At 35.6% G+C, this 23,268-nt stretch overlaps 1 protein-coding gene and 17 non-coding genes across 18 annotated transcripts; all 18 read left to right on the forward strand.

Annotated features, from left to right (window-relative positions):
• The first annotated feature begins 474 nt into the window (after positions 1–474).
• On the forward strand, positions 475–667 carry LOC139507178 (U2 spliceosomal RNA). Its single transcript, XR_011660587.1, has one exon. It is a non-coding gene; the product is annotated as a U2 spliceosomal RNA (small nuclear RNA).
• A 986-nt stretch (positions 668–1,653) lies between these two features.
• LOC139507190 (U2 spliceosomal RNA) lies at positions 1,654–1,846 on the forward strand. Its single transcript, XR_011660599.1, has one exon. It is a non-coding gene; the product is annotated as a U2 spliceosomal RNA (small nuclear RNA).
• A 984-nt stretch (positions 1,847–2,830) lies between these two features.
• Positions 2,831–3,023, forward strand: LOC139507202 (U2 spliceosomal RNA). The gene has a single exon (XR_011660611.1). It is a non-coding gene; the product is annotated as a U2 spliceosomal RNA (small nuclear RNA).
• A 987-nt stretch (positions 3,024–4,010) lies between these two features.
• LOC139507203 (U2 spliceosomal RNA) lies at positions 4,011–4,203 on the forward strand. Its single transcript, XR_011660612.1, has one exon. It is a non-coding gene; the product is annotated as a U2 spliceosomal RNA (small nuclear RNA).
• A 986-nt stretch (positions 4,204–5,189) lies between these two features.
• Positions 5,190–5,382, forward strand: LOC139507204 (U2 spliceosomal RNA). The gene has a single exon (XR_011660613.1). It is a non-coding gene; the product is annotated as a U2 spliceosomal RNA (small nuclear RNA).
• Positions 5,383–6,368: 986 nt separating this feature from the next.
• On the forward strand, positions 6,369–6,561 carry LOC139507179 (U2 spliceosomal RNA). The gene has a single exon (XR_011660588.1). It is a non-coding gene; the product is annotated as a U2 spliceosomal RNA (small nuclear RNA).
• A 986-nt stretch (positions 6,562–7,547) lies between these two features.
• Positions 7,548–7,740, forward strand: LOC139507180 (U2 spliceosomal RNA). Its single transcript, XR_011660589.1, has one exon. It is a non-coding gene; the product is annotated as a U2 spliceosomal RNA (small nuclear RNA).
• Positions 7,741–8,726: 986 nt separating this feature from the next.
• On the forward strand, positions 8,727–8,919 carry LOC139507181 (U2 spliceosomal RNA). Its single transcript, XR_011660590.1, has one exon. It is a non-coding gene; the product is annotated as a U2 spliceosomal RNA (small nuclear RNA).
• Positions 8,920–9,905: 986 nt separating this feature from the next.
• On the forward strand, positions 9,906–10,098 carry LOC139507182 (U2 spliceosomal RNA). The gene has a single exon (XR_011660591.1). It is a non-coding gene; the product is annotated as a U2 spliceosomal RNA (small nuclear RNA).
• An 867-nt stretch (positions 10,099–10,965) lies between these two features.
• LOC139507177 (uncharacterized) lies at positions 10,966–12,806 on the forward strand. Its single transcript, XM_071295675.1, has one exon. It carries the CDS (start codon positions 11,154–11,156, stop codon positions 12,186–12,188), a length of 1,035 nt encoding a protein of 344 aa, XP_071151776.1. The 5' UTR covers positions 10,966–11,153; the 3' UTR covers positions 12,189–12,806.
• Positions 12,762–12,953, forward strand: LOC139507200 (U2 spliceosomal RNA). Its single transcript, XR_011660609.1, has one exon. It is a non-coding gene; the product is annotated as a U2 spliceosomal RNA (small nuclear RNA).
• Positions 12,954–13,939: 986 nt separating this feature from the next.
• Positions 13,940–14,132, forward strand: LOC139507184 (U2 spliceosomal RNA). The gene has a single exon (XR_011660592.1). It is a non-coding gene; the product is annotated as a U2 spliceosomal RNA (small nuclear RNA).
• Positions 14,133–15,118: 986 nt separating this feature from the next.
• On the forward strand, positions 15,119–15,311 carry LOC139507185 (U2 spliceosomal RNA). The gene has a single exon (XR_011660593.1). It is a non-coding gene; the product is annotated as a U2 spliceosomal RNA (small nuclear RNA).
• Positions 15,312–16,297: 986 nt separating this feature from the next.
• LOC139507186 (U2 spliceosomal RNA) lies at positions 16,298–16,490 on the forward strand. The gene has a single exon (XR_011660594.1). It is a non-coding gene; the product is annotated as a U2 spliceosomal RNA (small nuclear RNA).
• A 986-nt stretch (positions 16,491–17,476) lies between these two features.
• Positions 17,477–17,669, forward strand: LOC139507187 (U2 spliceosomal RNA). Its single transcript, XR_011660595.1, has one exon. It is a non-coding gene; the product is annotated as a U2 spliceosomal RNA (small nuclear RNA).
• A 986-nt stretch (positions 17,670–18,655) lies between these two features.
• LOC139507188 (U2 spliceosomal RNA) lies at positions 18,656–18,848 on the forward strand. The gene has a single exon (XR_011660597.1). It is a non-coding gene; the product is annotated as a U2 spliceosomal RNA (small nuclear RNA).
• A 986-nt stretch (positions 18,849–19,834) lies between these two features.
• LOC139507189 (U2 spliceosomal RNA) lies at positions 19,835–20,027 on the forward strand. The gene has a single exon (XR_011660598.1). It is a non-coding gene; the product is annotated as a U2 spliceosomal RNA (small nuclear RNA).
• Positions 20,028–22,743: 2,716 nt separating this feature from the next.
• On the forward strand, positions 22,744–22,936 carry LOC139507201 (U2 spliceosomal RNA). The gene has a single exon (XR_011660610.1). It is a non-coding gene; the product is annotated as a U2 spliceosomal RNA (small nuclear RNA).
• Positions 22,937–23,268: the final 332 nt, after the last annotated feature.

The raw sequence follows: 23,268 nt of genomic DNA on the forward strand, positions 1-23,268 counted from the left end.
AATTGCTGTACCGGTCAATTCCTTTAAAAAATAGAACAGGTGAACTGTTTATGTTTGTGTTAACTAAACGAGACAGTGAAAAGTCCGTGCTGATTGTGAAAAAGCGTTGAATTTATTTTCTGATTAATGAAATTTCCTAGGCTTTAAAAACTGCGTTCGTCGGACCTAGGATGAATCAACATGATCATGTTATTTCGTTCGATTAAGATTAAATACGTATACGTATGTTATACGTTTAAAAATATATTCTGGCGACTTGCCGTATTTCACAAGCCGCTTTTTATTTTCACACCCGTTTTGTCATGCAGAAATCGTTTCATGCTGTCAGGTATTTGAAGCAAAGCAAGATCTCGTGTTTCGTGTGCTTTTTGTATATAAATTTGCAAAATTTGTGTAGCTTTGGTTAAAATTAAAACACCGTGTTTGAGTAAGAAATAGGATTTGTAGGCTTTGGAAACTCGGAAAGATTTGAGTATCGCTTCTCGGCCTTTTGGCTAAGATCAAAGTGTAGTATCTGTTCTTATCAGCTTAATATCTGATACGTACCCCATGTGGGTACTTCGATATTAAACTGATTTTTGCAACTAGGTGAGATGTTAGGTGCTTGCACCGCTCTTGCCACGAGTTGGCCTGGTATTGCAGTACCTCCAGGATCGGCTCACTCCCCCTGTTTGGGGAGAAAATTAAAATAGAAAAATAGCTTTCCCTTCAATAGCCTGCGAAACAGCCCCAGTAAAATATTCTCTAATGCTTTTCACTGAGCACTACATGTGTACTTTTTTCTATATATCTTTCTTATTTAAGGAGTTTGCGTAAATTGTATAGTTTTACTCATTGTTGTAAATCATTCTACTTCTCGTGCATGTAAAATAAGTTGCATTTTCTTTTTTTTCTTTTTTATGTCTGTTCTCTAAAAAGTTCTTTTCTTTTCTTGTAATGTAATATTTTTGTTGTCGCTTGCTTGTATTTATAACAGCACATGTCAGTGTATTAATGTATTCTCGTTCCTAAAAAGAAACTCTATAAATTTTTAGCGTTACGGAAAAACGCGGGGAAAAGAATTACGTCCCCTTCTACTGTTTCAATCATCGTTAATAGCGACGTCGCCTCAGAACGAGGGCAAACGATGGAAACTGCAGTCGGCCGGTAAGTTTTTTCCTCCTTCTGAAATTTATTTAAAAATTGCTGTACCGGTCAATTCCTTTAAAAATAGAACAGGTGAACTGTTTATGTTTGTGTTAACTAAACGAGACAGTGAAAAGTCCGTGCTGATTGTGAAAAAGCGTTGAATTTATTTTCTGATTAATGAAATTTCCTAGGCTTTAAAAACTGCGTTCGTCGGACCTAGGATGAATCAACATGATCATGTTATTTCGTTCGATTAAGATTAAATACGTATACGTATGTTATACGTTTAAAAATATATTCTGGCGACTTGCCGTATTTCACAAGCCGCTTTTTATTTTCACACCCGTTTTGTCATGCAGAAATCGTTTCATGCTGTCAGGTATTTGAAGCAAAGCAAGATCTCGTGTTTCGTGTGCTTTTTGTATATAAATTTGCAAAATTTGTGTAGCTTTGGTTAAAATTAAAACACCGTGTTTGAGTAAGAAATAGGATTTGTAGGCTTTGGAAACTCGGAAAGATTTGAGTATCGCTTCTCGGCCTTTTGGCTAAGATCAAAGTGTAGTATCTGTTCTTATCAGCTTAATATCTGATACGTACCCCATGTGGGTACTTCGATATTAAACTGATTTTTGCAACTAGGTGAGATGTTAGGTGCTTGCACCGCTCTTGCCACGAGTTGGCCTGGTATTGCAGTACCTCCAGGATCGGCTCACTCCCCCTGTTTGGGGAGAAAATTAAAATAGAAAAATAGCTTTCCCTTCAATAGCCTGCGAAACAGCCCCAGTAAAATATTCTCTAATGCTTTTCACTGAGCACTACATGTGTACTTTTTCTATATATCTTTCTTATTTAAGGAGTTTGCGTAAATTGTATAGTTTTACTCATTGTTGTAAATCATTCTACTTCTCGTGCATGTAAAATAAGTTGCATTTTCTTTTTTTTCTTTTTATGTCTGTTCTCTAAAAAGTTCTTTTCTTTTCTTGTAATGTAATATTTTTGTTGTCGCTTGCTTGTATTTATAACAGCACATGTCAGTGTATTAATGTATTCTCGTTCCTAAAAAGAAACTCTATAAATTTTTAGCGTTACGGAAAAACGCGGGGAAAAGAATTACGTCCCCTTCTACTGTTTCAATCATCGTTAATAGCGACGTCGCCTCAGAACGAGGGCAAACGATGGAAACTGCAGTCGGCCGGTAAGTTTTTTCCTCCTTCTGAAATTTATTTAAAAATTGCTGTACCGGTCAATTCCTTTAAAAAATAGAACAGGTGAACTGTTTATGTTTGTGTTAACTAAACGAGACAGTGAAAAGTCCGTGCTGATTGTGAAAAAGCGTTGAATTTATTTTCTGATTAATGAAATTTCCTAGGCTTTAAAAACTGCGTTCGTCGGACCTAGGATGAATCAACATGATCATGTTATTTCGTTCGATTAAGATTAAATACGTATACGTATGTTATACGTTTAAAAATATATTCTGGCGACTTGCCGTATTTCACAAGCCGCTTTTATTTTCACACCCGTTTTGTCATGCAGAAATCGTTTCATGCTGTCAGGTATTTGAAGCAAAGCAAGATCTCGTGTTTCGTGTGCTTTTTGTATATAAATTTGCAAATTTGTGTAGCTTTGGTTAAAATTAAAAACACCGTGTTTGAGTAAGAAATAGGATTTGTAGGCTTTGGAAACTCGGAAAGATTTGAGTATCGCTTCTCGGCCTTTTGGCTAAGATCAAAGTGTAGTATCTGTTCTTATCAGCTTAATATCTGATACGTACCCCATGTGGGTACTTCGATATTAAACTGATTTTTGCAACTAGGTGAGATGTTAGGTGCTTGCACCGCTCTTGCCACGAGTTGGCCTGGTATTGCAGTACCTCCAGGATCGGCTCACTCCCCCTGTTTGGGGAGAAAATTAAAATAGAAAAATAGCTTTCCCTTCAATAGCCTGCGAAACAGCCCCAGTAAAATATTCTCTAATGCTTTTCACTGAGCACTACATGTGTACTTTTTCTATATATCTTTCTTATTTAAGGAGTTTGCGTAAATTGTATAGTTTTACTCATTGTTGTAAATCATTCTACTTCTCGTGCATGTAAAATAAGTTGCATTTTCTTTTTTTTCTTTTTTATGTCTGTTCTCTAAAAAGTTCTTTTTCTTTTCTTGTAATGTAATATTTTTGTTGTCGCTTGCTTGTATTTATAACAGCACATGTCAGTGTATTAATGTATTCTCGTTCCTAAAAAGAAACTCTATAAATTTTTAGCGTTACGGAAAAACGCGGGGAAAAGAATTACGTCCCCTTCTACTGTTTCAATCATCGTTAATAGCGACGTCGCCTCAGAACGAGGGCAAACGATGGAAACTGCAGTCGGCCGGTAAGTTTTTTCCTCCTTCTGAAATTTATTTAAAAATTGCTGTACCGGTCAATTCCTTTAAAAAATAGAACAGGTGAACTGTTTATGTTTGTGTTAACTAAACGAGACAGTGAAAAGTCCGTGCTGATTGTGAAAAAGCGTTGAATTTATTTTCTGATTAATGAAATTTCCTAGGCTTTAAAAACTGCGTTCGTCGGACCTAGGATGAATCAACATGATCATGTTATTTCGTTCGATTAAGATTAAATACGTATACGTATGTTATACGTTTAAAAATATATTCTGGCGACTTGCCGTATTTCACAAGCCGCTTTTTATTTTCACACCCGTTTTGTCATGCAGAAATCGTTTCATGCTGTCAGGTATTTGAAGCAAAGCAAGATCTCGTGTTTCGTGTGCTTTTTGTATATAAATTTGCAAAATTTGTGTAGCTTTGGTTAAAATTAAAACACCGTGTTTGAGTAAGAAATAGGATTTGTAGGCTTTGGAAACTCGGAAAGATTTGAGTATCGCTTCTCGGCCTTTTGGCTAAGATCAAAGTGTAGTATCTGTTCTTATCAGCTTAATATCTGATACGTACCCCATGTGGGTACTTCGATATTAAACTGATTTTTGCAACTAGGTGAGATGTTAGGTGCTTGCACCGCTCTTGCCACGAGTTGGCCTGGTATTGCAGTACCTCCAGGATCGGCTCACTCCCCCTGTTTGGGGAGAAAATTAAAATAGAAAAATAGCTTTCCCTTCAATAGCCTGCGAAACAGCCCCAGTAAAATATTCTCTAATGCTTTTCACTGAGCACTACATGTGTACTTTTTCTATATATCTTTCTTATTTAAGGAGTTTGCGTAAATTGTATAGTTTTACTCATTGTTGTAAATCATTCTACTTCTCGTGCATGTAAAATAAGTTGCATTTTCTTTTTTTTCTTTTTTATGTCTGTTCTCTAAAAAGTTCTTTTCTTTTCTTGTAATGTAATATTTTTGTTGTCGCTTGCTTGTATTTATAACAGCACATGTCAGTGTATTAATGTATTCTCGTTCCTAAAAAGAAACTCTATAAATTTTTAGCGTTACGGAAAAACGCGGGGAAAAGAATTACGTCCCCTTCTACTGTTTCAATCATCGTTAATAGCGACGTCGCCTCAGAACGAGGGCAAACGATGGAAACTGCAGTCGGCCGGTAAGTTTTTTCCTCCTTCTGAAATTTATTTAAAAATTGCTGTACCGGTCAATTCCTTTAAAAAATAGAACAGGTGAACTGTTTATGTTTGTGTTAACTAAACGAGACAGTGAAAAGTCCGTGCTGATTGTGAAAAAGCGTTGAATTTATTTTCTGATTAATGAAATTTCCTAGGCTTTAAAAACTGCGTTCGTCGGACCTAGGATGAATCAACATGATCATGTTATTTCGTTCGATTAAGATTAAATACGTATACGTATGTTATACGTTTAAAAATATATTCTGGCGACTTGCCGTATTTCACAAGCCGCTTTTTATTTTCACACCCGTTTTGTCATGCAGAAATCGTTTCATGCTGTCAGGTATTTGAAGCAAAGCAAGATCTCGTGTTTCGTGTGCTTTTTGTATATAAATTTGCAAAATTTGTGTAGCTTTGGTTAAAATTAAAACACCGTGTTTGAGTAAGAAATAGGATTTGTAGGCTTTGGAAACTCGGAAAGATTTGAGTATCGCTTCTCGGCCTTTTGGCTAAGATCAAAGTGTAGTATCTGTTCTTATCAGCTTAATATCTGATACGTACCCCATGTGGGTACTTCGATATTAAACTGATTTTTGCAACTAGGTGAGATGTTAGGTGCTTGCACCGCTCTTGCCACGAGTTGGCCTGGTATTGCAGTACCTCCAGGATCGGCTCACTCCCCCTGTTTGGGGAGAAAATTAAAATAGAAAAATAGCTTTCCCTTCAATAGCCTGCGAAACAGCCCCAGTAAAATATTCTCTAATGCTTTTCACTGAGCACTACATGTGTACTTTTTCTATATATCTTTCTTATTTAAGGAGTTTGCGTAAATTGTATAGTTTTACTCATTGTTGTAAATCATTCTACTTCTCGTGCATGTAAAATAAGTTGCATTTTCTTTTTTTTCTTTTTTATGTCTGTTCTCTAAAAAGTTCTTTTCTTTTCTTGTAATGTAATATTTTTGTTGTCGCTTGCTTGTATTTATAACAGCACATGTCAGTGTATTAATGTATTCTCGTTCCTAAAAAGAAACTCTATAAATTTTTAGCGTTACGGAAAAACGCGGGGAAAAGAATTACGTCCCCTTCTACTGTTTCAATCATCGTTAATAGCGACGTCGCCTCAGAACGAGGGCAAACGATGGAAACTGCAGTCGGCCGGTAAGTTTTTTCCTCCTTCTGAAATTTATTTAAAAATTGCTGTACCGGTCAATTCCTTTAAAAAATAGAACAGGTGAACTGTTTATGTTTGTGTTAACTAAACGAGACAGTGAAAAGTCCGTGCTGATTGTGAAAAAGCGTTGAATTTATTTTCTGATTAATGAAATTTCCTAGGCTTTAAAAACTGCGTTCGTCGGACCTAGGATGAATCAACATGATCATGTTATTTCGTTCGATTAAGATTAAATACGTATACGTATGTTATACGTTTAAAAATATATTCTGGCGACTTGCCGTATTTCACAAGCCGCTTTTTATTTTCACACCCGTTTTGTCATGCAGAAATCGTTTCATGCTGTCAGGTATTTGAAGCAAAGCAAGATCTCGTGTTTCGTGTGCTTTTTGTATATAAATTTGCAAAATTTGTGTAGCTTTGGTTAAAATTAAAACACCGTGTTTGAGTAAGAAATAGGATTTGTAGGCTTTGGAAACTCGGAAAGATTTGAGTATCGCTTCTCGGCCTTTTGGCTAAGATCAAAGTGTAGTATCTGTTCTTATCAGCTTAATATCTGATACGTACCCCATGTGGGTACTTCGATATTAAACTGATTTTTGCAACTAGGTGAGATGTTAGGTGCTTGCACCGCTCTTGCCACGAGTTGGCCTGGTATTGCAGTACCTCCAGGATCGGCTCACTCCCCCTGTTTGGGGAGAAAATTAAAATAGAAAAATAGCTTTCCCTTCAATAGCCTGCGAAACAGCCCCAGTAAAATATTCTCTAATGCTTTTCACTGAGCACTACATGTGTACTTTTTCTATATATCTTTCTTATTTAAGGAGTTTGCGTAAATTGTATAGTTTTACTCATTGTTGTAAATCATTCTACTTCTCGTGCATGTAAAATAAGTTGCATTTTCTTTTTTTTCTTTTTTATGTCTGTTCTCTAAAAAGTTCTTTTCTTTTCTTGTAATGTAATATTTTTGTTGTCGCTTGCTTGTATTTATAACAGCACATGTCAGTGTATTAATGTATTCTCGTTCCTAAAAAGAAACTCTATAAATTTTTAGCGTTACGGAAAAACGCGGGGAAAAGAATTACGTCCCCTTCTACTGTTTCAATCATCGTTAATAGCGACGTCGCCTCAGAACGAGGGCAAACGATGGAAACTGCAGTCGGCCGGTAAGTTTTTTCCTCCTTCTGAAATTTATTTAAAAATTGCTGTACCGGTCAATTCCTTTAAAAAATAGAACAGGTGAACTGTTTATGTTTGTGTTAACTAAACGAGACAGTGAAAAGTCCGTGCTGATTGTGAAAAAGCGTTGAATTTATTTTCTGATTAATGAAATTTCCTAGGCTTTAAAAACTGCGTTCGTCGGACCTAGGATGAATCAACATGATCATGTTATTTCGTTCGATTAAGATTAAATACGTATACGTATGTTATACGTTTAAAAATATATTCTGGCGACTTGCCGTATTTCACAAGCCGCTTTTTATTTTCACACCCGTTTTGTCATGCAGAAATCGTTTCATGCTGTCAGGTATTTGAAGCAAAGCAAGATCTCGTGTTTCGTGTGCTTTTTGTATATAAATTTGCAAAATTTGTGTAGCTTTGGTTAAAATTAAAACACCGTGTTTGAGTAAGAAATAGGATTTGTAGGCTTTGGAAACTCGGAAAGATTTGAGTATCGCTTCTCGGCCTTTTGGCTAAGATCAAAGTGTAGTATCTGTTCTTATCAGCTTAATATCTGATACGTACCCCATGTGGGTACTTCGATATTAAACTGATTTTTGCAACTAGGTGAGATGTTAGGTGCTTGCACCGCTCTTGCCACGAGTTGGCCTGGTATTGCAGTACCTCCAGGATCGGCTCACTCCCCCTGTTTGGGGAGAAAATTAAAATAGAAAAATAGCTTTCCCTTCAATAGCCTGCGAAACAGCCCCAGTAAAATATTCTCTAATGCTTTTCACTGAGCACTACATGTGTACTTTTTCTATATATCTTTCTTATTTAAGGAGTTTGCGTAAATTGTATAGTTTTACTCATTGTTGTAAATCATTCTACTTCTCGTGCATGTAAAATAAGTTGCATTTTCTTTTTTTTCTTTTTTATGTCTGTTCTCTAAAAAGTTCTTTTCTTTTCTTGTAATGTAATATTTTTGTTGTCGCTTGCTTGTATTTATAACAGCACATGTCAGTGTATTAATGTATTCTCGTTCCTAAAAAGAAACTCTATAAATTTTTAGCGTTACGGAAAAACGCGGGGAAAAGAATTACGTCCCCTTCTACTGTTTCAATCATCGTTAATAGCGACGTCGCCTCAGAACGAGGGCAAACGATGGAAACTGCAGTCGGCCGGTAAGTTTTTTCCTCCTTCTGAAATTTATTTAAAAATTGCTGTACCGGTCAATTCCTTTAAAAAATAGAACAGGTGAACTGTTTATGTTTGTGTTAACTAAACGAGACAGTGAAAAGTCCGTGCTGATTGTGAAAAAGCGTTGAATTTATTTTCTGATTAATGAAATTTCCTAGGCTTTAAAAACTGCGTTCGTCGGACCTAGGATGAATCAACATGATCATGTTATTTCGTTCGATTAAGATTAAATACGTATACGTATGTTATACGTTTAAAAATATATTCTGGCGACTTGCCGTATTTCACAAGCCGCTTTTTATTTTCACACCCGTTTTGTCATGCAGAAATCGTTTCATGCTGTCAGGTATTTGAAGCAAAGCAAGATCTCGTGTTTCGTGTGCTTTTTGTATATAAATTTGCAAAATTTGTGTAGCTTTGGTTAAAATTAAAACACCGTGTTTGAGTAAGAAATAGGATTTGTAGGCTTTGGAAACTCGGAAAGATTTGAGTATCGCTTCTCGGCCTTTTGGCTAAGATCAAAGTGTAGTATCTGTTCTTATCAGCTTAATATCTGATACGTACCCCATGTGGGTACTTCGATATTAAACTGATTTTTGCAACTAGGTGAGATGTTAGGTGCTTGCACCGCTCTTGCCACGAGTTGGCCTGGTATTGCAGTACCTCCAGGATCGGCTCACTCCCCCTGTTTGGGGAGAAAATTAAAATAGAAAAATAGCTTTCCCTTCAATAGCCTGCGAAACAGCCCCAGTAAAATATTCTCTAATGCTTTTCACTGAGCACTACATGTGTACTTTTTCTATATATCTTTCTTATTTAAGGAGTTTGCGTAAATTGTATAGTTTTACTCATTGTTGTAAATCATTCTACTTCTCGTGCATGTAAAATAAGTTGCATTTTCTTTTTTTTCTTTTTTATGTCTGTTCTCTAAAAAGTTCTTTTCTTTTCTTGTAATGTAATATTTTTGTTGTCGCTTGCTTGTATTTATAACAGCACATGTCAGTGTATTAATGTATTCTCGTTCCTAAAAAGAAACTCTATAAATTTTTAGCGTTACGGAAAAACGCGGGGAAAAGAATTACGTCCCCTTCTACTGTTTCAATCATCGTTAATAGCGACGTCGCCTCAGAACGAGGGCAAACGATGGAAACTGCAGTCGGCCGGTAAGTTTTTTCCTCCTTCTGAAATTTATTTAAAAATTGCTGTACCGGTCAATTCCTTTAAAAAATAGAACAGGTGAACTGTTTATGTTTGTGTTAACTAAACGAGACAGTGAAAAGTCCGTGCTGATTGTGAAAAAGCGTTGAATTTATTTTCTGATTAATGAAATTTCCTAGGCTTTAAAAACTGCGTTCGTCGGACCTAGGATGAATCAACATGATCATGTTATTTCGTTCGATTAAGATTAAATACGTATACGTATGTTATACGTTTAAAAATATATTCTGGCGACTTGCCGTATTTCACAAGCCGCTTTTTATTTTCACACCCGTTTTGTCATGCAGAAATCGTTTCATGCTGTCAGGTATTTGAAGCAAAGCAAGATCTCGTGTTTCGTGTGCTTTTTGTATATAAATTTGCAAAATTTGTGTAGCTTTGGTTAAAATTAAAACACCGTGTTTGAGTAAGAAATAGGATTTGTAGGCTTTGGAAACTCGGAAAGATTTGAGTATCGCTTCTCGGCCTTTTGGCTAAGATCAAAGTGTAGTATCTGTTCTTATCAGCTTAATATCTGATACGTACCCCATGTGGGTACTTCGATATTAAACTGATTTTTGCAACTAGGTGAGATGTTAGGTGCTTGCACCGCTCTTGCCACGAGTTGGCCTGGTATTGCAGTACCTCCAGGATCGGCTCACTCCCCCTGTTTGGGGAGAAAATTAAAATAGAAAAATAGCTTTCCCTTCAATAGCCTGCGAAACAGCCCCAGTAAAATATTCTCTAATGCTTTTCACTGAGCACTACATGTGTACTTTTTCTATATATCTTTCTTATTTAAGGAGTTTGCGTAAATTGTATAGTTTTACTCATTGTTGTAAATCATTCTACTTCTCGTGCATGTAAAATAAGTTGCATTTTCTTTTTTTTCTTTTTTATGTCTGTTCTCTAAAAAGTTCTTTTCTTTTCTTGTAATGTAATATTTTTGTTGTCGCTTGCTTGTATTTATAACAGCACATGTCAGTGTATTAATGTATTCTCGTTCCTAAAAAGAAACTCTATAAATTTTTAGCGTTACGGAAAAACGCGGGGAAAAGAATTACGTCCCCTTCTACTGTTTCAATCATCGTTAATAGCGACGTCGCCTCAGAACGAGGGCAAACGATGGAAACTGCAGTCGGCCGGTAAGTTTTTTCCTCCTTCTGAAATTTATTTAAAAATTGCTGTACCGGTCAATTCCTTTAAAAAATAGAACAGGTGAACTGTTTATGTTTGTGTTAACTAAACGAGACAGTGAAAAGTCCGTGCTGATTGTGAAAAAGCGTTGAATTTATTTTCTGATTAATGAAATTTCCTAGGCTTTAAAAACTGCGTTCGTCGGACCTAGGATGAATCAACATGATCATGTTATTTCGTTCGATTAAGATTAAATACGTATACGTATGTTATACGTTTAAAAATATATTCTGGCGACTTGCCGTATTTCACAAGCCGCTTTTTATTTTCACACCCGTTTTGTCATGCAGAAATCGTTTCATGCTGTCAGGTATTTGAAGCAAAGCAAGATCTCGTGTTTCGTGTGCTTTTTGTATATAAATTTGCAAAATTTGTGTAGCTTTGGTTAAAATTAAAACACCGTGTTTGAGTAAGAAATAGGATTTGTAGGCTTTGGAAACTCGGAAAGATTTGAGTATCGCTTCTCGGCCTTTTGGCAAAGATTAAAGCGAGTTAAAAGTTATAGTGTTACTGTATTTCGTCAAAATGCAAGCAGTTGATTTGGAATTATTGAATCGCAGTGCTAAGTTTGTGTTTACGGATGGTGTACCTGATAACCCACGAACATGGATTATTCGTACTTTGAAGGCCGTGATTGATCCGCATGATATTACAGCTATTTTTAAGTGTGATATTGGTGGTGCATGGTTTTCAACTTTTACCTCAACGGAGGTTGCTGATAAAGTTATATCGTCGGATTATTCGTCGTTAGACTCTAAAGTTAATGTGAGTCGTGCTGATAGGAGAACAGTACAATTAAAAGTGATATGGTTACCCGTTTGGATTAAGTTGATAGCAGTTGAGATGTTTCTTGAACAATTTGGAACAGTTATTACGTGTGTCAGGGAAACTGAAGTTTCAGAAGGAGTGTCATTTTCAAATGGGAACATTAAAGTGGCGTTAGAAGTGTCAGAGAAAGATATTTACAGTATACCGTACCGTGCAGTCATTGGTGGTAAGGACTGTCTACTTACTGTTTACGGTAGACCACCAATGTGCTTGAAGTGCAAGGAAGTTGGGCATATCCGTCGGAATTGTCCGTCCGTGAAAAAGTCTACAGTGCCAATACCTTCGCAAGAAGTATTGGTTCCGGAAACTCAGAACATTGACAATAGTGCTAGTGAAACGTTAGATTCACAAGTTACTACTCCAGATACTCAGGAGTCTACAGAAGATACTATGGAAGCTGAGAAGTCTCCGTCCGTCTCCAAGTCGTGGTCCGATATCGTTACCGAACAGGAGGATCTTTCTACTTCTGGTAAGAAGAGAAAGATGGACAAAGTTAAAAGGGGAACGTATGAACTGTGTTTTACACAGGCGCCAGATGGGACAATTAGGCCTGCTTTAGGTCACATAAACGAACAGAATCAGTTAACGTCGTCAGTAATTAGTGATAAGGAGTTGCAGGAGATAATCGGTAAAGAGCCGAACAGACATAAACATAAACAGTTGATACTAGATAGTTTACAGGCAGATATAGACATTAAAATAAAGCCAGCATATTTTTCTTATAAATTTTAATAGTTGTATTTAAAGTGTAAAGTAAAGTGAAATTTGACATGTATTTATTACATGTAGTATTTAAAACAGTTCAGTTTAGAAATTTAAAGGTGAAAGTATTTATCGTAGCATACATGACAATGCATTATGGACTTTAGTGGGTTGTGTATGTACGATATTGATTTTGATGTTAAATGTAATCACTATGTATTGTGTATTTTGATTTTGTTAAAGGTAAACATTATAGGTAAAATTTATCGTATGATGTTTATTTATAGTTAAAGTTAAATATATTACTAGTTTACAAAAACTGGTTTTAGTTATAAAGGTAAATTATTTAAAGGAAAGTTTATATATAGATTTGTAAAAGGAATTCAAAACACTTTGTTGTTTATTTATAAATTGGGGGGTTTTCAGTAATTATTTAGGGGTTTTGAAAATAGATTTCATGTAAATTTATTTTTGGTAATTTCATTTAAATCTAAAAGTATTTGATTATCATTAATTTCCGGGACTTATTTAATATTGAGTTACAATCGTATTATCTGTGATATATGATTTTAACTATTGATTGTATTCAATATAGTATTTGATATCTATTATTAATAAAATGTTTGAAATATAAAAAAGTATCTGTTCTTATCAGCTTAATATCTGATACGTACCCCATGTGGGTACTTCGATATTAAACTGATTTTTGCAACTAGGTGAGATGTTAGGTGCTTGCACCGCTCTTGCCACGAGTTGGCCTGGTATTGCAGTACCTCCAGGATCGGCTCACTCCCCCTGTTTGGGGAGAAAATTAAAATAGAAAAATAGCTTTCCCTTCAATAGCCTGCGAAACAGCCCCAGTAAAATATTCTCTAATGCTTTTCACTGAGCACTACATGTGTACTTTTTCTATATATCTTTCTTATTTAAGGAGTTTGCGTAAATTGTATAGTTTTACTCATTGTTGTAAATCATTCTACTTCTCGTGCATGTAAAATAAGTTGCATTTTCTTTTTTTTCTTTTTTATGTCTGTTCTCTAAAAAGTTCTTTTCTTTTCTTGTAATGTAATATTTTTGTTGTCGCTTGCTTGTATTTATAACAGCACATGTCAGTGTATTAATGTATTCTCGTTCCTAAAAAGAAACTCTATAAATTTTTAGCGTTACGGAAAAACGCGGGGAAAAGAATTACGTCCCCTTCTACTGTTTCAATCATCGTTAATAGCGACGTCGCCTCAGAACGAGGGCAAACGATGGAAACTGCAGTCGGCCGGTAAGTTTTTTCCTCCTTCTGAAATTTATTTAAAAATTGCTGTACCGGTCAATTCCTTTAAAAAATAGAACAGGTGAACTGTTTATGTTTGTGTTAACTAAACGAGACAGTGAAAAGTCCGTGCTGATTGTGAAAAAGCGTTGAATTTATTTTCTGATTAATGAAATTTCCTAGGCTTTAAAAACTGCGTTCGTCGGACCTAGGATGAATCAACATGATCATGTTATTTCGTTCGATTAAGATTAAATACGTATACGTATGTTATACGTTTAAAAATATATTCTGGCGACTTGCCGTATTTCACAAGCCGCTTTTTATTTTCACACCCGTTTTGTCATGCAGAAATCGTTTCATGCTGTCAGGTATTTGAAGCAAAGCAAGATCTCGTGTTTCGTGTGCTTTTTGTATATAAATTTGCAAAATTTGTGTAGCTTTGGTTAAAATTAAAACACCGTGTTTGAGTAAGAAATAGGATTTGTAGGCTTTGGAAACTCGGAAAGATTTGAGTATCGCTTCTCGGCCTTTTGGCTAAGATCAAAGTGTAGTATCTGTTCTTATCAGCTTAATATCTGATACGTACCCCATGTGGGTACTTCGATATTAAACTGATTTTTGCAACTAGGTGAGATGTTAGGTGCTTGCACCGCTCTTGCCACGAGTTGGCCTGGTATTGCAGTACCTCCAGGATCGGCTCACTCCCCCTGTTTGGGGAGAAAATTAAAATAGAAAAATAGCTTTCCCTTCAATAGCCTGCGAAACAGCCCCAGTAAAATATTCTCTAATGCTTTTCACTGAGCACTACATGTGTACTTTTTCTATATATCTTTCTTATTTAAGGAGTTTGCGTAAATTGTATAGTTTTACTCATTGTTGTAAATCATTCTACTTCTCGTGCATGTAAAATAAGTTGCATTTTCTTTTTTTTCTTTTTTATGTCTGTTCTCTAAAAAGTTCTTTTCTTTTCTTGTAATGTAATATTTTTGTTGTCGCTTGCTTGTATTTATAACAGCACATGTCAGTGTATTAATGTATTCTCGTTCCTAAAAAGAAACTCTATAAATTTTTAGCGTTACGGAAAAACGCGGGGAAAAGAATTACGTCCCCTTCTACTGTTTCAATCATCGTTAATAGCGACGTCGCCTCAGAACGAGGGCAAACGATGGAAACTGCAGTCGGCCGGTAAGTTTTTTCCTCCTTCTGAAATTTATTTAAAAATTGCTGTACCGGTCAATTCCTTTAAAAAATAGAACAGGTGAACTGTTTATGTTTGTGTTAACTAAACGAGACAGTGAAAAGTCCGTGCTGATTGTGAAAAAGCGTTGAATTTATTTTCTGATTAATGAAATTTCCTAGGCTTTAAAAACTGCGTTCGTCGGACCTAGGATGAATCAACATGATCATGTTATTTCGTTCGATTAAGATTAAATACGTATACGTATGTTATACGTTTAAAAATATATTCTGGCGACTTGCCGTATTTCACAAGCCGCTTTTTATTTTCACACCCGTTTTGTCATGCAGAAATCGTTTCATGCTGTCAGGTATTTGAAGCAAAGCAAGATCTCGTGTTTCGTGTGCTTTTTGTATATAAATTTGCAAAATTTGTGTAGCTTTGGTTAAAATTAAAACACCGTGTTTGAGTAAGAAATAGGATTTGTAGGCTTTGGAAACTCGGAAAGATTTGAGTATCGCTTCTCGGCCTTTTGGCTAAGATCAAAGTGTAGTATCTGTTCTTATCAGCTTAATATCTGATACGTACCCCATGTGGGTACTTCGATATTAAACTGATTTTTGCAACTAGGTGAGATGTTAGGTGCTTGCACCGCTCTTGCCACGAGTTGGCCTGGTATTGCAGTACCTCCAGGATCGGCTCACTCCCCCTGTTTGGGGAGAAAATTAAAATAGAAAAATAGCTTTCCCTTCAATAGCCTGCGAAACAGCCCCAGTAAAATATTCTCTAATGCTTTTCACTGAGCACTACATGTGTACTTTTTCTATATATCTTTCTTATTTAAGGAGTTTGCGTAAATTGTATAGTTTTACTCATTGTTGTAAATCATTCTACTTCTCGTGCATGTAAAATAAGTTGCATTTTCTTTTTTTTCTTTTTTATGTCTGTTCTCTAAAAAGTTCTTTTCTTTTCTTGTAATGTAATATTTTTGTTGTCGCTTGCTTGTATTTATAACAGCACATGTCAGTGTATTAATGTATTCTCGTTCCTAAAAAGAAACTCTATAAATTTTTAGCGTTACGGAAAAACGCGGGGAAAAGAATTACGTCCCCTTCTACTGTTTCAATCATCGTTAATAGCGACGTCGCCTCAGAACGAGGGCAAACGATGGAAACTGCAGTCGGCCGGTAAGTTTTTTCCTCCTTCTGAAATTTATTTAAAAATTGCTGTACCGGTCAATTCCTTTAAAAAATAGAACAGGTGAACTGTTTATGTTTGTGTTAACTAAACGAGACAGTGAAAAGTCCGTGCTGATTGTGAAAAAGCGTTGAATTTATTTTCTGATTAATGAAATTTCCTAGGCTTTAAAAACTGCGTTCGTCGGACCTAGGATGAATCAACATGATCATGTTATTTCGTTCGATTAAGATTAAATACGTATACGTATGTTATACGTTTAAAAATATATTCTGGCGACTTGCCGTATTTCACAAGCCGCTTTTTATTTTCACACCCGTTTTGTCATGCAGAAATCGTTTCATGCTGTCAGGTATTTGAAGCAAAGCAAGATCTCGTGTTTCGTGTGCTTTTTGTATATAAATTTGCAAAATTTGTGTAGCTTTGGTTAAAATTAAAACACCGTGTTTGAGTAAGAAATAGGATTTGTAGGCTTTGGAAACTCGGAAAGATTTGAGTATCGCTTCTCGGCCTTTTGGCTAAGATCAAAGTGTAGTATCTGTTCTTATCAGCTTAATATCTGATACGTACCCCATGTGGGTACTTCGATATTAAACTGATTTTTGCAACTAGGTGAGATGTTAGGTGCTTGCACCGCTCTTGCCACGAGTTGGCCTGGTATTGCAGTACCTCCAGGATCGGCTCACTCCCCCTGTTTGGGGAGAAAATTAAAATAGAAAAATAGCTTTCCCTTCAATAGCCTGCGAAACAGCCCCAGTAAAATATTCTCTAATGCTTTTCACTGAGCACTACATGTGTACTTTTTCTATATATCTTTCTTATTTAAGGAGTTTGCGTAAATTGTATAGTTTTACTCATTGTTGTAAATCATTCTACTTCTCGTGCATGTAAAATAAGTTGCATTTTCTTTTTTTTCTTTTTTATGTCTGTTCTCTAAAAAGTTCTTTTCTTTTCTTGTAATGTAATATTTTTGTTGTCGCTTGCTTGTATTTATAACAGCACATGTCAGTGTATTAATGTATTCTCGTTCCTAAAAAGAAACTCTATAAATTTTTAGCGTTACGGAAAAACGCGGGGAAAAGAATTACGTCCCCTTCTACTGTTTCAATCATCGTTAATAGCGACGTCGCCTCAGAACGAGGGCAAACGATGGAAACTGCAGTCGGCCGGTAAGTTTTTTCCTCCTTCTGAAATTTATTTAAAAATTGCTGTACCGGTCAATTCCTTTAAAAAATAGAACAGGTGAACTGTTTATGTTTGTGTTAACTAAACGAGACAGTGAAAAGTCCGTGCTGATTGTGAAAAAGCGTTGAATTTATTTTCTGATTAATGAAATTTCCTAGGCTTTAAAAACTGCGTTCGTCGGACCTAGGATGAATCAACATGATCATGTTATTTCGTTCGATTAAGATTAAATACGTATACGTATGTTATACGTTTAAAAATATATTCTGGCGACTTGCCGTATTTCACAAGCCGCTTTTTATTTTCACACCCGTTTTGTCATGCAGAAATCGTTTCATGCTGTCAGGTATTTGAAGCAAAGCAAGATCTCGTGTTTCGTGTGCTTTTTGTATATAAATTTGCAAAATTTGTGTAGCTTTGGTTAAAATTAAAACACCGTGTTTGAGTAAGAAATAGGATTTGTAGGCTTTGGAAACTCGGAAAGATTTGAGTATCGCTTCTCGGCCTTTTGGCTAAGATCAAAGTGTAGTATCTGTTCTTATCAGCTTAATATCTGATACGTACCCCATGTGGGTACTTCGATATTAAACTGATTTTTGCAACTAGGTGAGATGTTAGGTGCTTGCACCGCTCTTGCCACGAGTTGGCCTGGTATTGCAGTACCTCCAGGATCGGCTCACTCCCCCTGTTTGGGGAGAAAATTAAAATAGAAAAATAGCTTTCCCTTCAATAGCCTGCGAAACAGCCCCAGTAAAATATTCTCTAATGCTTTTCACTGAGCACTACATGTGTACTTTTTCTATATATCTTTCTTATTTAAGGAGTTTGCGTAAATTGTATAGTTTTACTCATTGTTGTAAATCATTCTACTTCTCGTGCATGTAAAATAAGTTGCATTTTCTTTTTTTTCTTTTTTATGTCTGTTCTCTAAAAAGTTCTTTTCTTTTCTTGTAATGTAATATTTTTGTTGTCGCTTGCTTGTATTTATAACAGCACATGTCAGTGTATTAATGTATTCTCGTTCCTAAAAAGAAACTCTATAAATTTTTAGCGTTACGGAAAAACGCGGGGAAAAGAATTACGTCCCCTTCTACTGTTTCAATCATCGTTAATAGCGACGTCGCCTCAGAACGAGGGCAAACGATGGAAACTGCAGTCGGCCGGTAAGTTTTTTCCTCCTTCTGAAATTTATTTAAAAATTGCTGTACCGGTCAATTCCTTTAAAAAATAGAACAGGTGAACTGTTTATGTTTGTGTTAACTAAACGAGACAGTGAAAAGTCCGTGCTGATTGTGAAAAAGCGTTGAATTTATTTTCTGATTAATGAAATTTCCTAGGCTTTAAAAACTGCGTTCGTCGGACCTAGGATGAATCAACATGATCATGTTATTTCGTTCGATTAAGATTAAATACGTATACGTATGTTATACGTTTAAAAATATATTCTGGCGACTTGCCGTATTTCACAAGCCGCTTTTTATTTTCACACCCGTTTTGTCATGCAGAAATCGTTTCATGCTGTCAGGTATTTGAAGCAAAGCAAGATCTCGTGTTTCGTGTGCTTTTTGTATATAAATTTGCAAAATTTGTGTAGCTTTGGTTAAAATTAAAACACCGTGTTTGAGTAAGAAATAGGATTTGTAGGCTTTGGAAACTCGGAAAGATTTGAGTATCGCTTCTCGGCCTTTTGGCTAAGATCAAAGTGTAGTATCTGTTCTTATCAGCTTAATATCTGATACGTACCCCATGTGGGTACTTCGATATTAAACTGATTTTTGCAACTAGGTGAGATGTTAGGTGCTTGCACCGCTCTTGCCACGAGTTGGCCTGGTATTGCAGTACCTCCAGGATCGGCTCACTCCCCCTGTTTGGGGAGAAAATTAAAATAGAAAAATAGCTTTCCCTTCAATAGCCTGCGAAACAGCCCCAGTAAAATATTCTCTAATGCTTTTCACTGAGCACTACATGTGTACTTTTTCTATATATCTTTCTTATTTAAGGAGTTTGCGTAAATTGTATAGTTTTACTCATTGTTGTAAATCATTCTACTTCTCGTGCATGTAAAATAAGTTGCATTTTCTTTTTTTTCTTTTTTATGTCTGTTCTCTAAAAAGTTCTTTTCTTTTCTTGTAATGTAATATTTTTGTTGTCGCTTGCTTGTATTTATAACAGCACATGTCAGTGTATTAATGTATTCTCGTTCCTAAAAAGAAACTCTATAAATTTTTAGCGTTACGGAAAAACGCGGGGAAAAGAATTACGTCCCCTTCTACTGTTTCAATCATCGTTAATAGCGACGTCGCCTCAGAACGAGGGCAAACGATGGAAACTGCAGTCGGCCGGTAAGTTTTTTCCTCCTTCTGAAATTTATTTAAAAATTGCTGTACCGGTCAATTCCTTTAAAAAATAGAACAGGTGAACTGTTTATGTTTGTGTTAACTAAACGAGACAGTGAAAAGTCCGTGCTGATTGTGAAAAAGCGTTGAATTTATTTTCTGATTAATGAAATTTCCTAGGCTTTAAAAACTGCGTTCGTCGGACCTAGGATGAATCAACATGATCATGTTATTTCGTTCGATTAAGATTAAATACGTATACGTATGTTATACGTTTAAAAATATATTCTGGCGACTTGCCGTATTTCACAAGCCGCTTTTTATTTTCACACCCGTTTTGTCATGCAGAAATCGTTTCATGCTGTCAGGTATTTGAAGCAAAGCAAGATCTCGTGTTTCGTGTGCTTTTTGTATATAAATTTGCAAAATTTGTGTAGCTTTGGTTAAAATTAAAACACCGTGTTTGAGTAAGAAATAGGATTTGTAGGCTTTGGAAACTCGGAAAGATTTGAGTATCGCTTCTCGGCCTTTTGGCTAAGATCAAAGTGTAGTATCTGTTCTTATCAGCTTAATATCTGATACGTACCCCATGTGGGTACTTCGATATTAAACTGATTTTTGCAACTAGGTGAGATGTTAGGTGCTTGCACCGCTCTTGCCACGAGTTGGCCTGGTATTGCAGTACCTCCAGGATCGGCTCACTCCCCCTGTTTGGGGAGAAAATTAAAATAGAAAAATAGCTTTCCCTTCAATAGCCTGCGAAACAGCCCCAGTAAAATATTCTCTAATGCTTTTCACTGAGCACTACATGTGTACTTTTTCTATATATCTTTCTTATTTAAGGAGTTTGCGTAAATTGTATAGTTTTACTCATTGTTGTAAATCATTCTACTTCTCGTGCATGTAAAATAAGTTGCATTTTCTTTTTTTTCTTTTTTATGTCTGTTCTCTAAAAAGTTCTTTTCTTTTCTTGTAATGTAATATTTTTGTTGTCGCTTGCTTGTATTTATAACAGCACATGTCAGTGTATTAATGTATTCTCGTTCCTAAAAAGAAACTCTATAAATTTTTAGCGTTACGGAAAAACGCGGGGAAAAGAATTACGTCCCCTTCTACTGTTTCAATCATCGTTAATAGCGACGTCGCCTCAGAACGAGGGCAAACGATGGAAACTGCAGTCGGCCGGTAAGTTTTTTCCTCCTTCTGAAATTTATTTAAAAATTGCTGTACCGGTCAATTCCTTTAAAAAATAGAACAGGTGAACTGTTTATGTTTGTGTTAACTAAACGAGACAGTGAAAAGTCCGTGCTGATTGTGAAAAAGCGTTGAATTTATTTTCTGATTAATGAAATTTCCTAGGCTTTAAAAACTGCGTTCGTCGGACCTAGGATGAATCAACATGATCATGTTATTTCGTTCGATTAAGATTAAATACGTATACGTATGTTATACGTTTAAAAATATATTCTGGCGACTTGCCGTATTTCACAAGCCGCTTTTTATTTTCACACCCGTTTTGTCATGCAGAAATCGTTTCATGCTGTCAGGTATTTGAAGCAAAGCAAGATCTCGTGTTTCGTGTGCTTTTTGTATATAAATTTGCAAAATTTGTGTAGCTTTGGTTAAAATTAAAACACCGTGTTTGAGTAAGAAATAGGATTTGTAGGCTTTGGAAACTCGGAAAGATTTGAGTATCGCTTCTCGGCCTTTTGGCAAAGATTAAAGCGAGTGAAAAGTTAAAGTTAAAAGTTAAAGTGTTAAAATGGATTTAGTAGATTATGGATTACTTAGATGCAGTGCGAAGTTTTCGTTTACGGATGGCTCACCAGTTAACACACGTACTTGGATTATCCGTGCATTAAAGAACATTGTTAACCCGGATGATGTGACAGCGATTTTCAAGGTGGATATTGGTGGTGTTTGGTATACAACCTTTACTACTGAAGATATTGCTGATAAAGTGATTAATTCGGACTTTACGTCGTTAGATACCAGAGTTGCAGTAAGCCGTGCAGACACAAGAACAGTGTTATTGAAAGTTTTGTGGCTTCCAGTGTGGTTAAAGCTAACTGCAGTTGAATCGTTTTTAGAACAGTATGGCAAAATAGTTAGTTGTTCACGTGAAACGGAGAAATCCGAAGGAATAACGTTTGCTAATGGGAACATTAAAGTTACATTGGAGATTTCAGAGAAGGATGTACAATCGTTACCATACCGTACTAGTATAGCAGGTAAAGACTGTCTACTTACCGTGGTGGGTAGGGCACCCTTATGCCTGAAGTGTAGAACCGTTGGACATATTCGTAAGAACTGTCCGTCAGGCAAAAAGGCAACAGTTCCGTTGGAAGCAGTCTCGGTTCCGGAGACTCAAAACAGTGACATTAGTGATGATACACCGGTAGATATGCAGGTTACACAGGATACTTCCCCCGTTACAAAGGATACGACACAGGAGACCGTGGATACGTCACAAGAGACCGTGGATACCGAAAAGTCCTCGTCCGTTTCCAAGTTATGGTCCGATATCGCGACAGATCCGGACGATCTTTCTGGAGAAGTACAGTACAAAGTTGTTAGTGGTAAAAAGCGAAAAGTGACTGATGTTAAAAGGGAAACATACCAACTGGTTTTACTTAATACATCAGAAGGGAAAGTTATACCGGTATTAGGTCGTGTAAATGACCAGAATAAGTTCGTTTCGTCTATACTCAGTGATACGGAATTACGGGATATAATTGGTAAAGAATCGGACAGGCATAAACATAAACAGTTAATATTAGACAGTTTACAAGCAGATTTTAATATTGTAGTACATGAAAATTATTGTAATTACAAATCAGCACTTTCTGATGGTTTTCTTTAAAGTCTAAAGTAATATGGAATTTGACATGTATTTATTACATGTAGTATTTAAAACAGTTCAGTTTAGAAATTTAAAGGTGAAAGTATTTATCGTAGCATACATGACAATGCATTATGGACTTTAGTGGGTTGTGTATGTACGATATTGATTTTGATGTTAAATGTAATCACTATGTATTGTGTATTTTGATTTTGTTAAAGGTAAACATTATAGGTAAAATTTATCGTATGATGTTTATTTATAGTTAAAGTTAAATATATTACTAGTTTACAAAAACTGGTTTTAGTTATAAAGGTAAATTATTTAAAGGAAAGTTTATATATAGATTTGTAAAAGGAATTCAAAACACTTTGTTGTTTATTTATAAATTGGGGGGTTTTCAGTAATTATTTAGGGGTTTTGAAAATAGATTTCATGTAAATTTATTTTTGGTAATTTCATTTAAATCTAAAAGTATTTGATTATCATTAATTTCCGGGACTTATTTAATATTGAGTTACAATCGTATTATCTGTGATATATGATTTTAACTATTGATTGTATTCAATATAGTATTTGATATCTATTATTAATAAAATGTTTGAAATATAAAAAAAGTATCTGTTCTTATCAGCTTAATATCTGATACGTACCCCATGTGGGTACTTCGATATTAAACTGATTTTTGCAACTAGGTGAGATGTTAGGTGCTTGCACCGCTCTTGCCACGAGTTGGCCTGGTATTGCAGTACCTCCAGGATCGGCTCACTCCCCCTGTTTGGGGAGAAAATTAAAATAGAAAAATAGCTTTCCCTTCAATAGCCTGCGAAACAGCCCCAGTAAAATATTCTCTAATGCTTTTCACTGAGCACTACATGTGTACTTTTTCTATATATCTTTCTTATTTAAGGAGTTTGCGTAAATTGTATAGTTTTACTCATTGTTGTAAATCATTCTACTTCTCGTGCATGTAAAATAAGTTGCATTTTCTTTTTTTTCTTTTTTATGTCTGTTCTCTAAAAAGTTCTTTTCTTTTCTTGTAATGTAATATTTTTGTTGTCGCTTGCTTGTATTTATAACAGCACATGTCAGTGTATTAATGTATT

The sequence above is a fragment of the Mytilus edulis genome, unplaced genomic scaffold (assembly GCF_963676685.1).
Source record: "Mytilus edulis unplaced genomic scaffold, xbMytEdul2.2 SCAFFOLD_692, whole genome shotgun sequence".
Taxonomy (NCBI): Eukaryota; Metazoa; Mollusca; class Bivalvia; order Mytilida; family Mytilidae; genus Mytilus; species Mytilus edulis.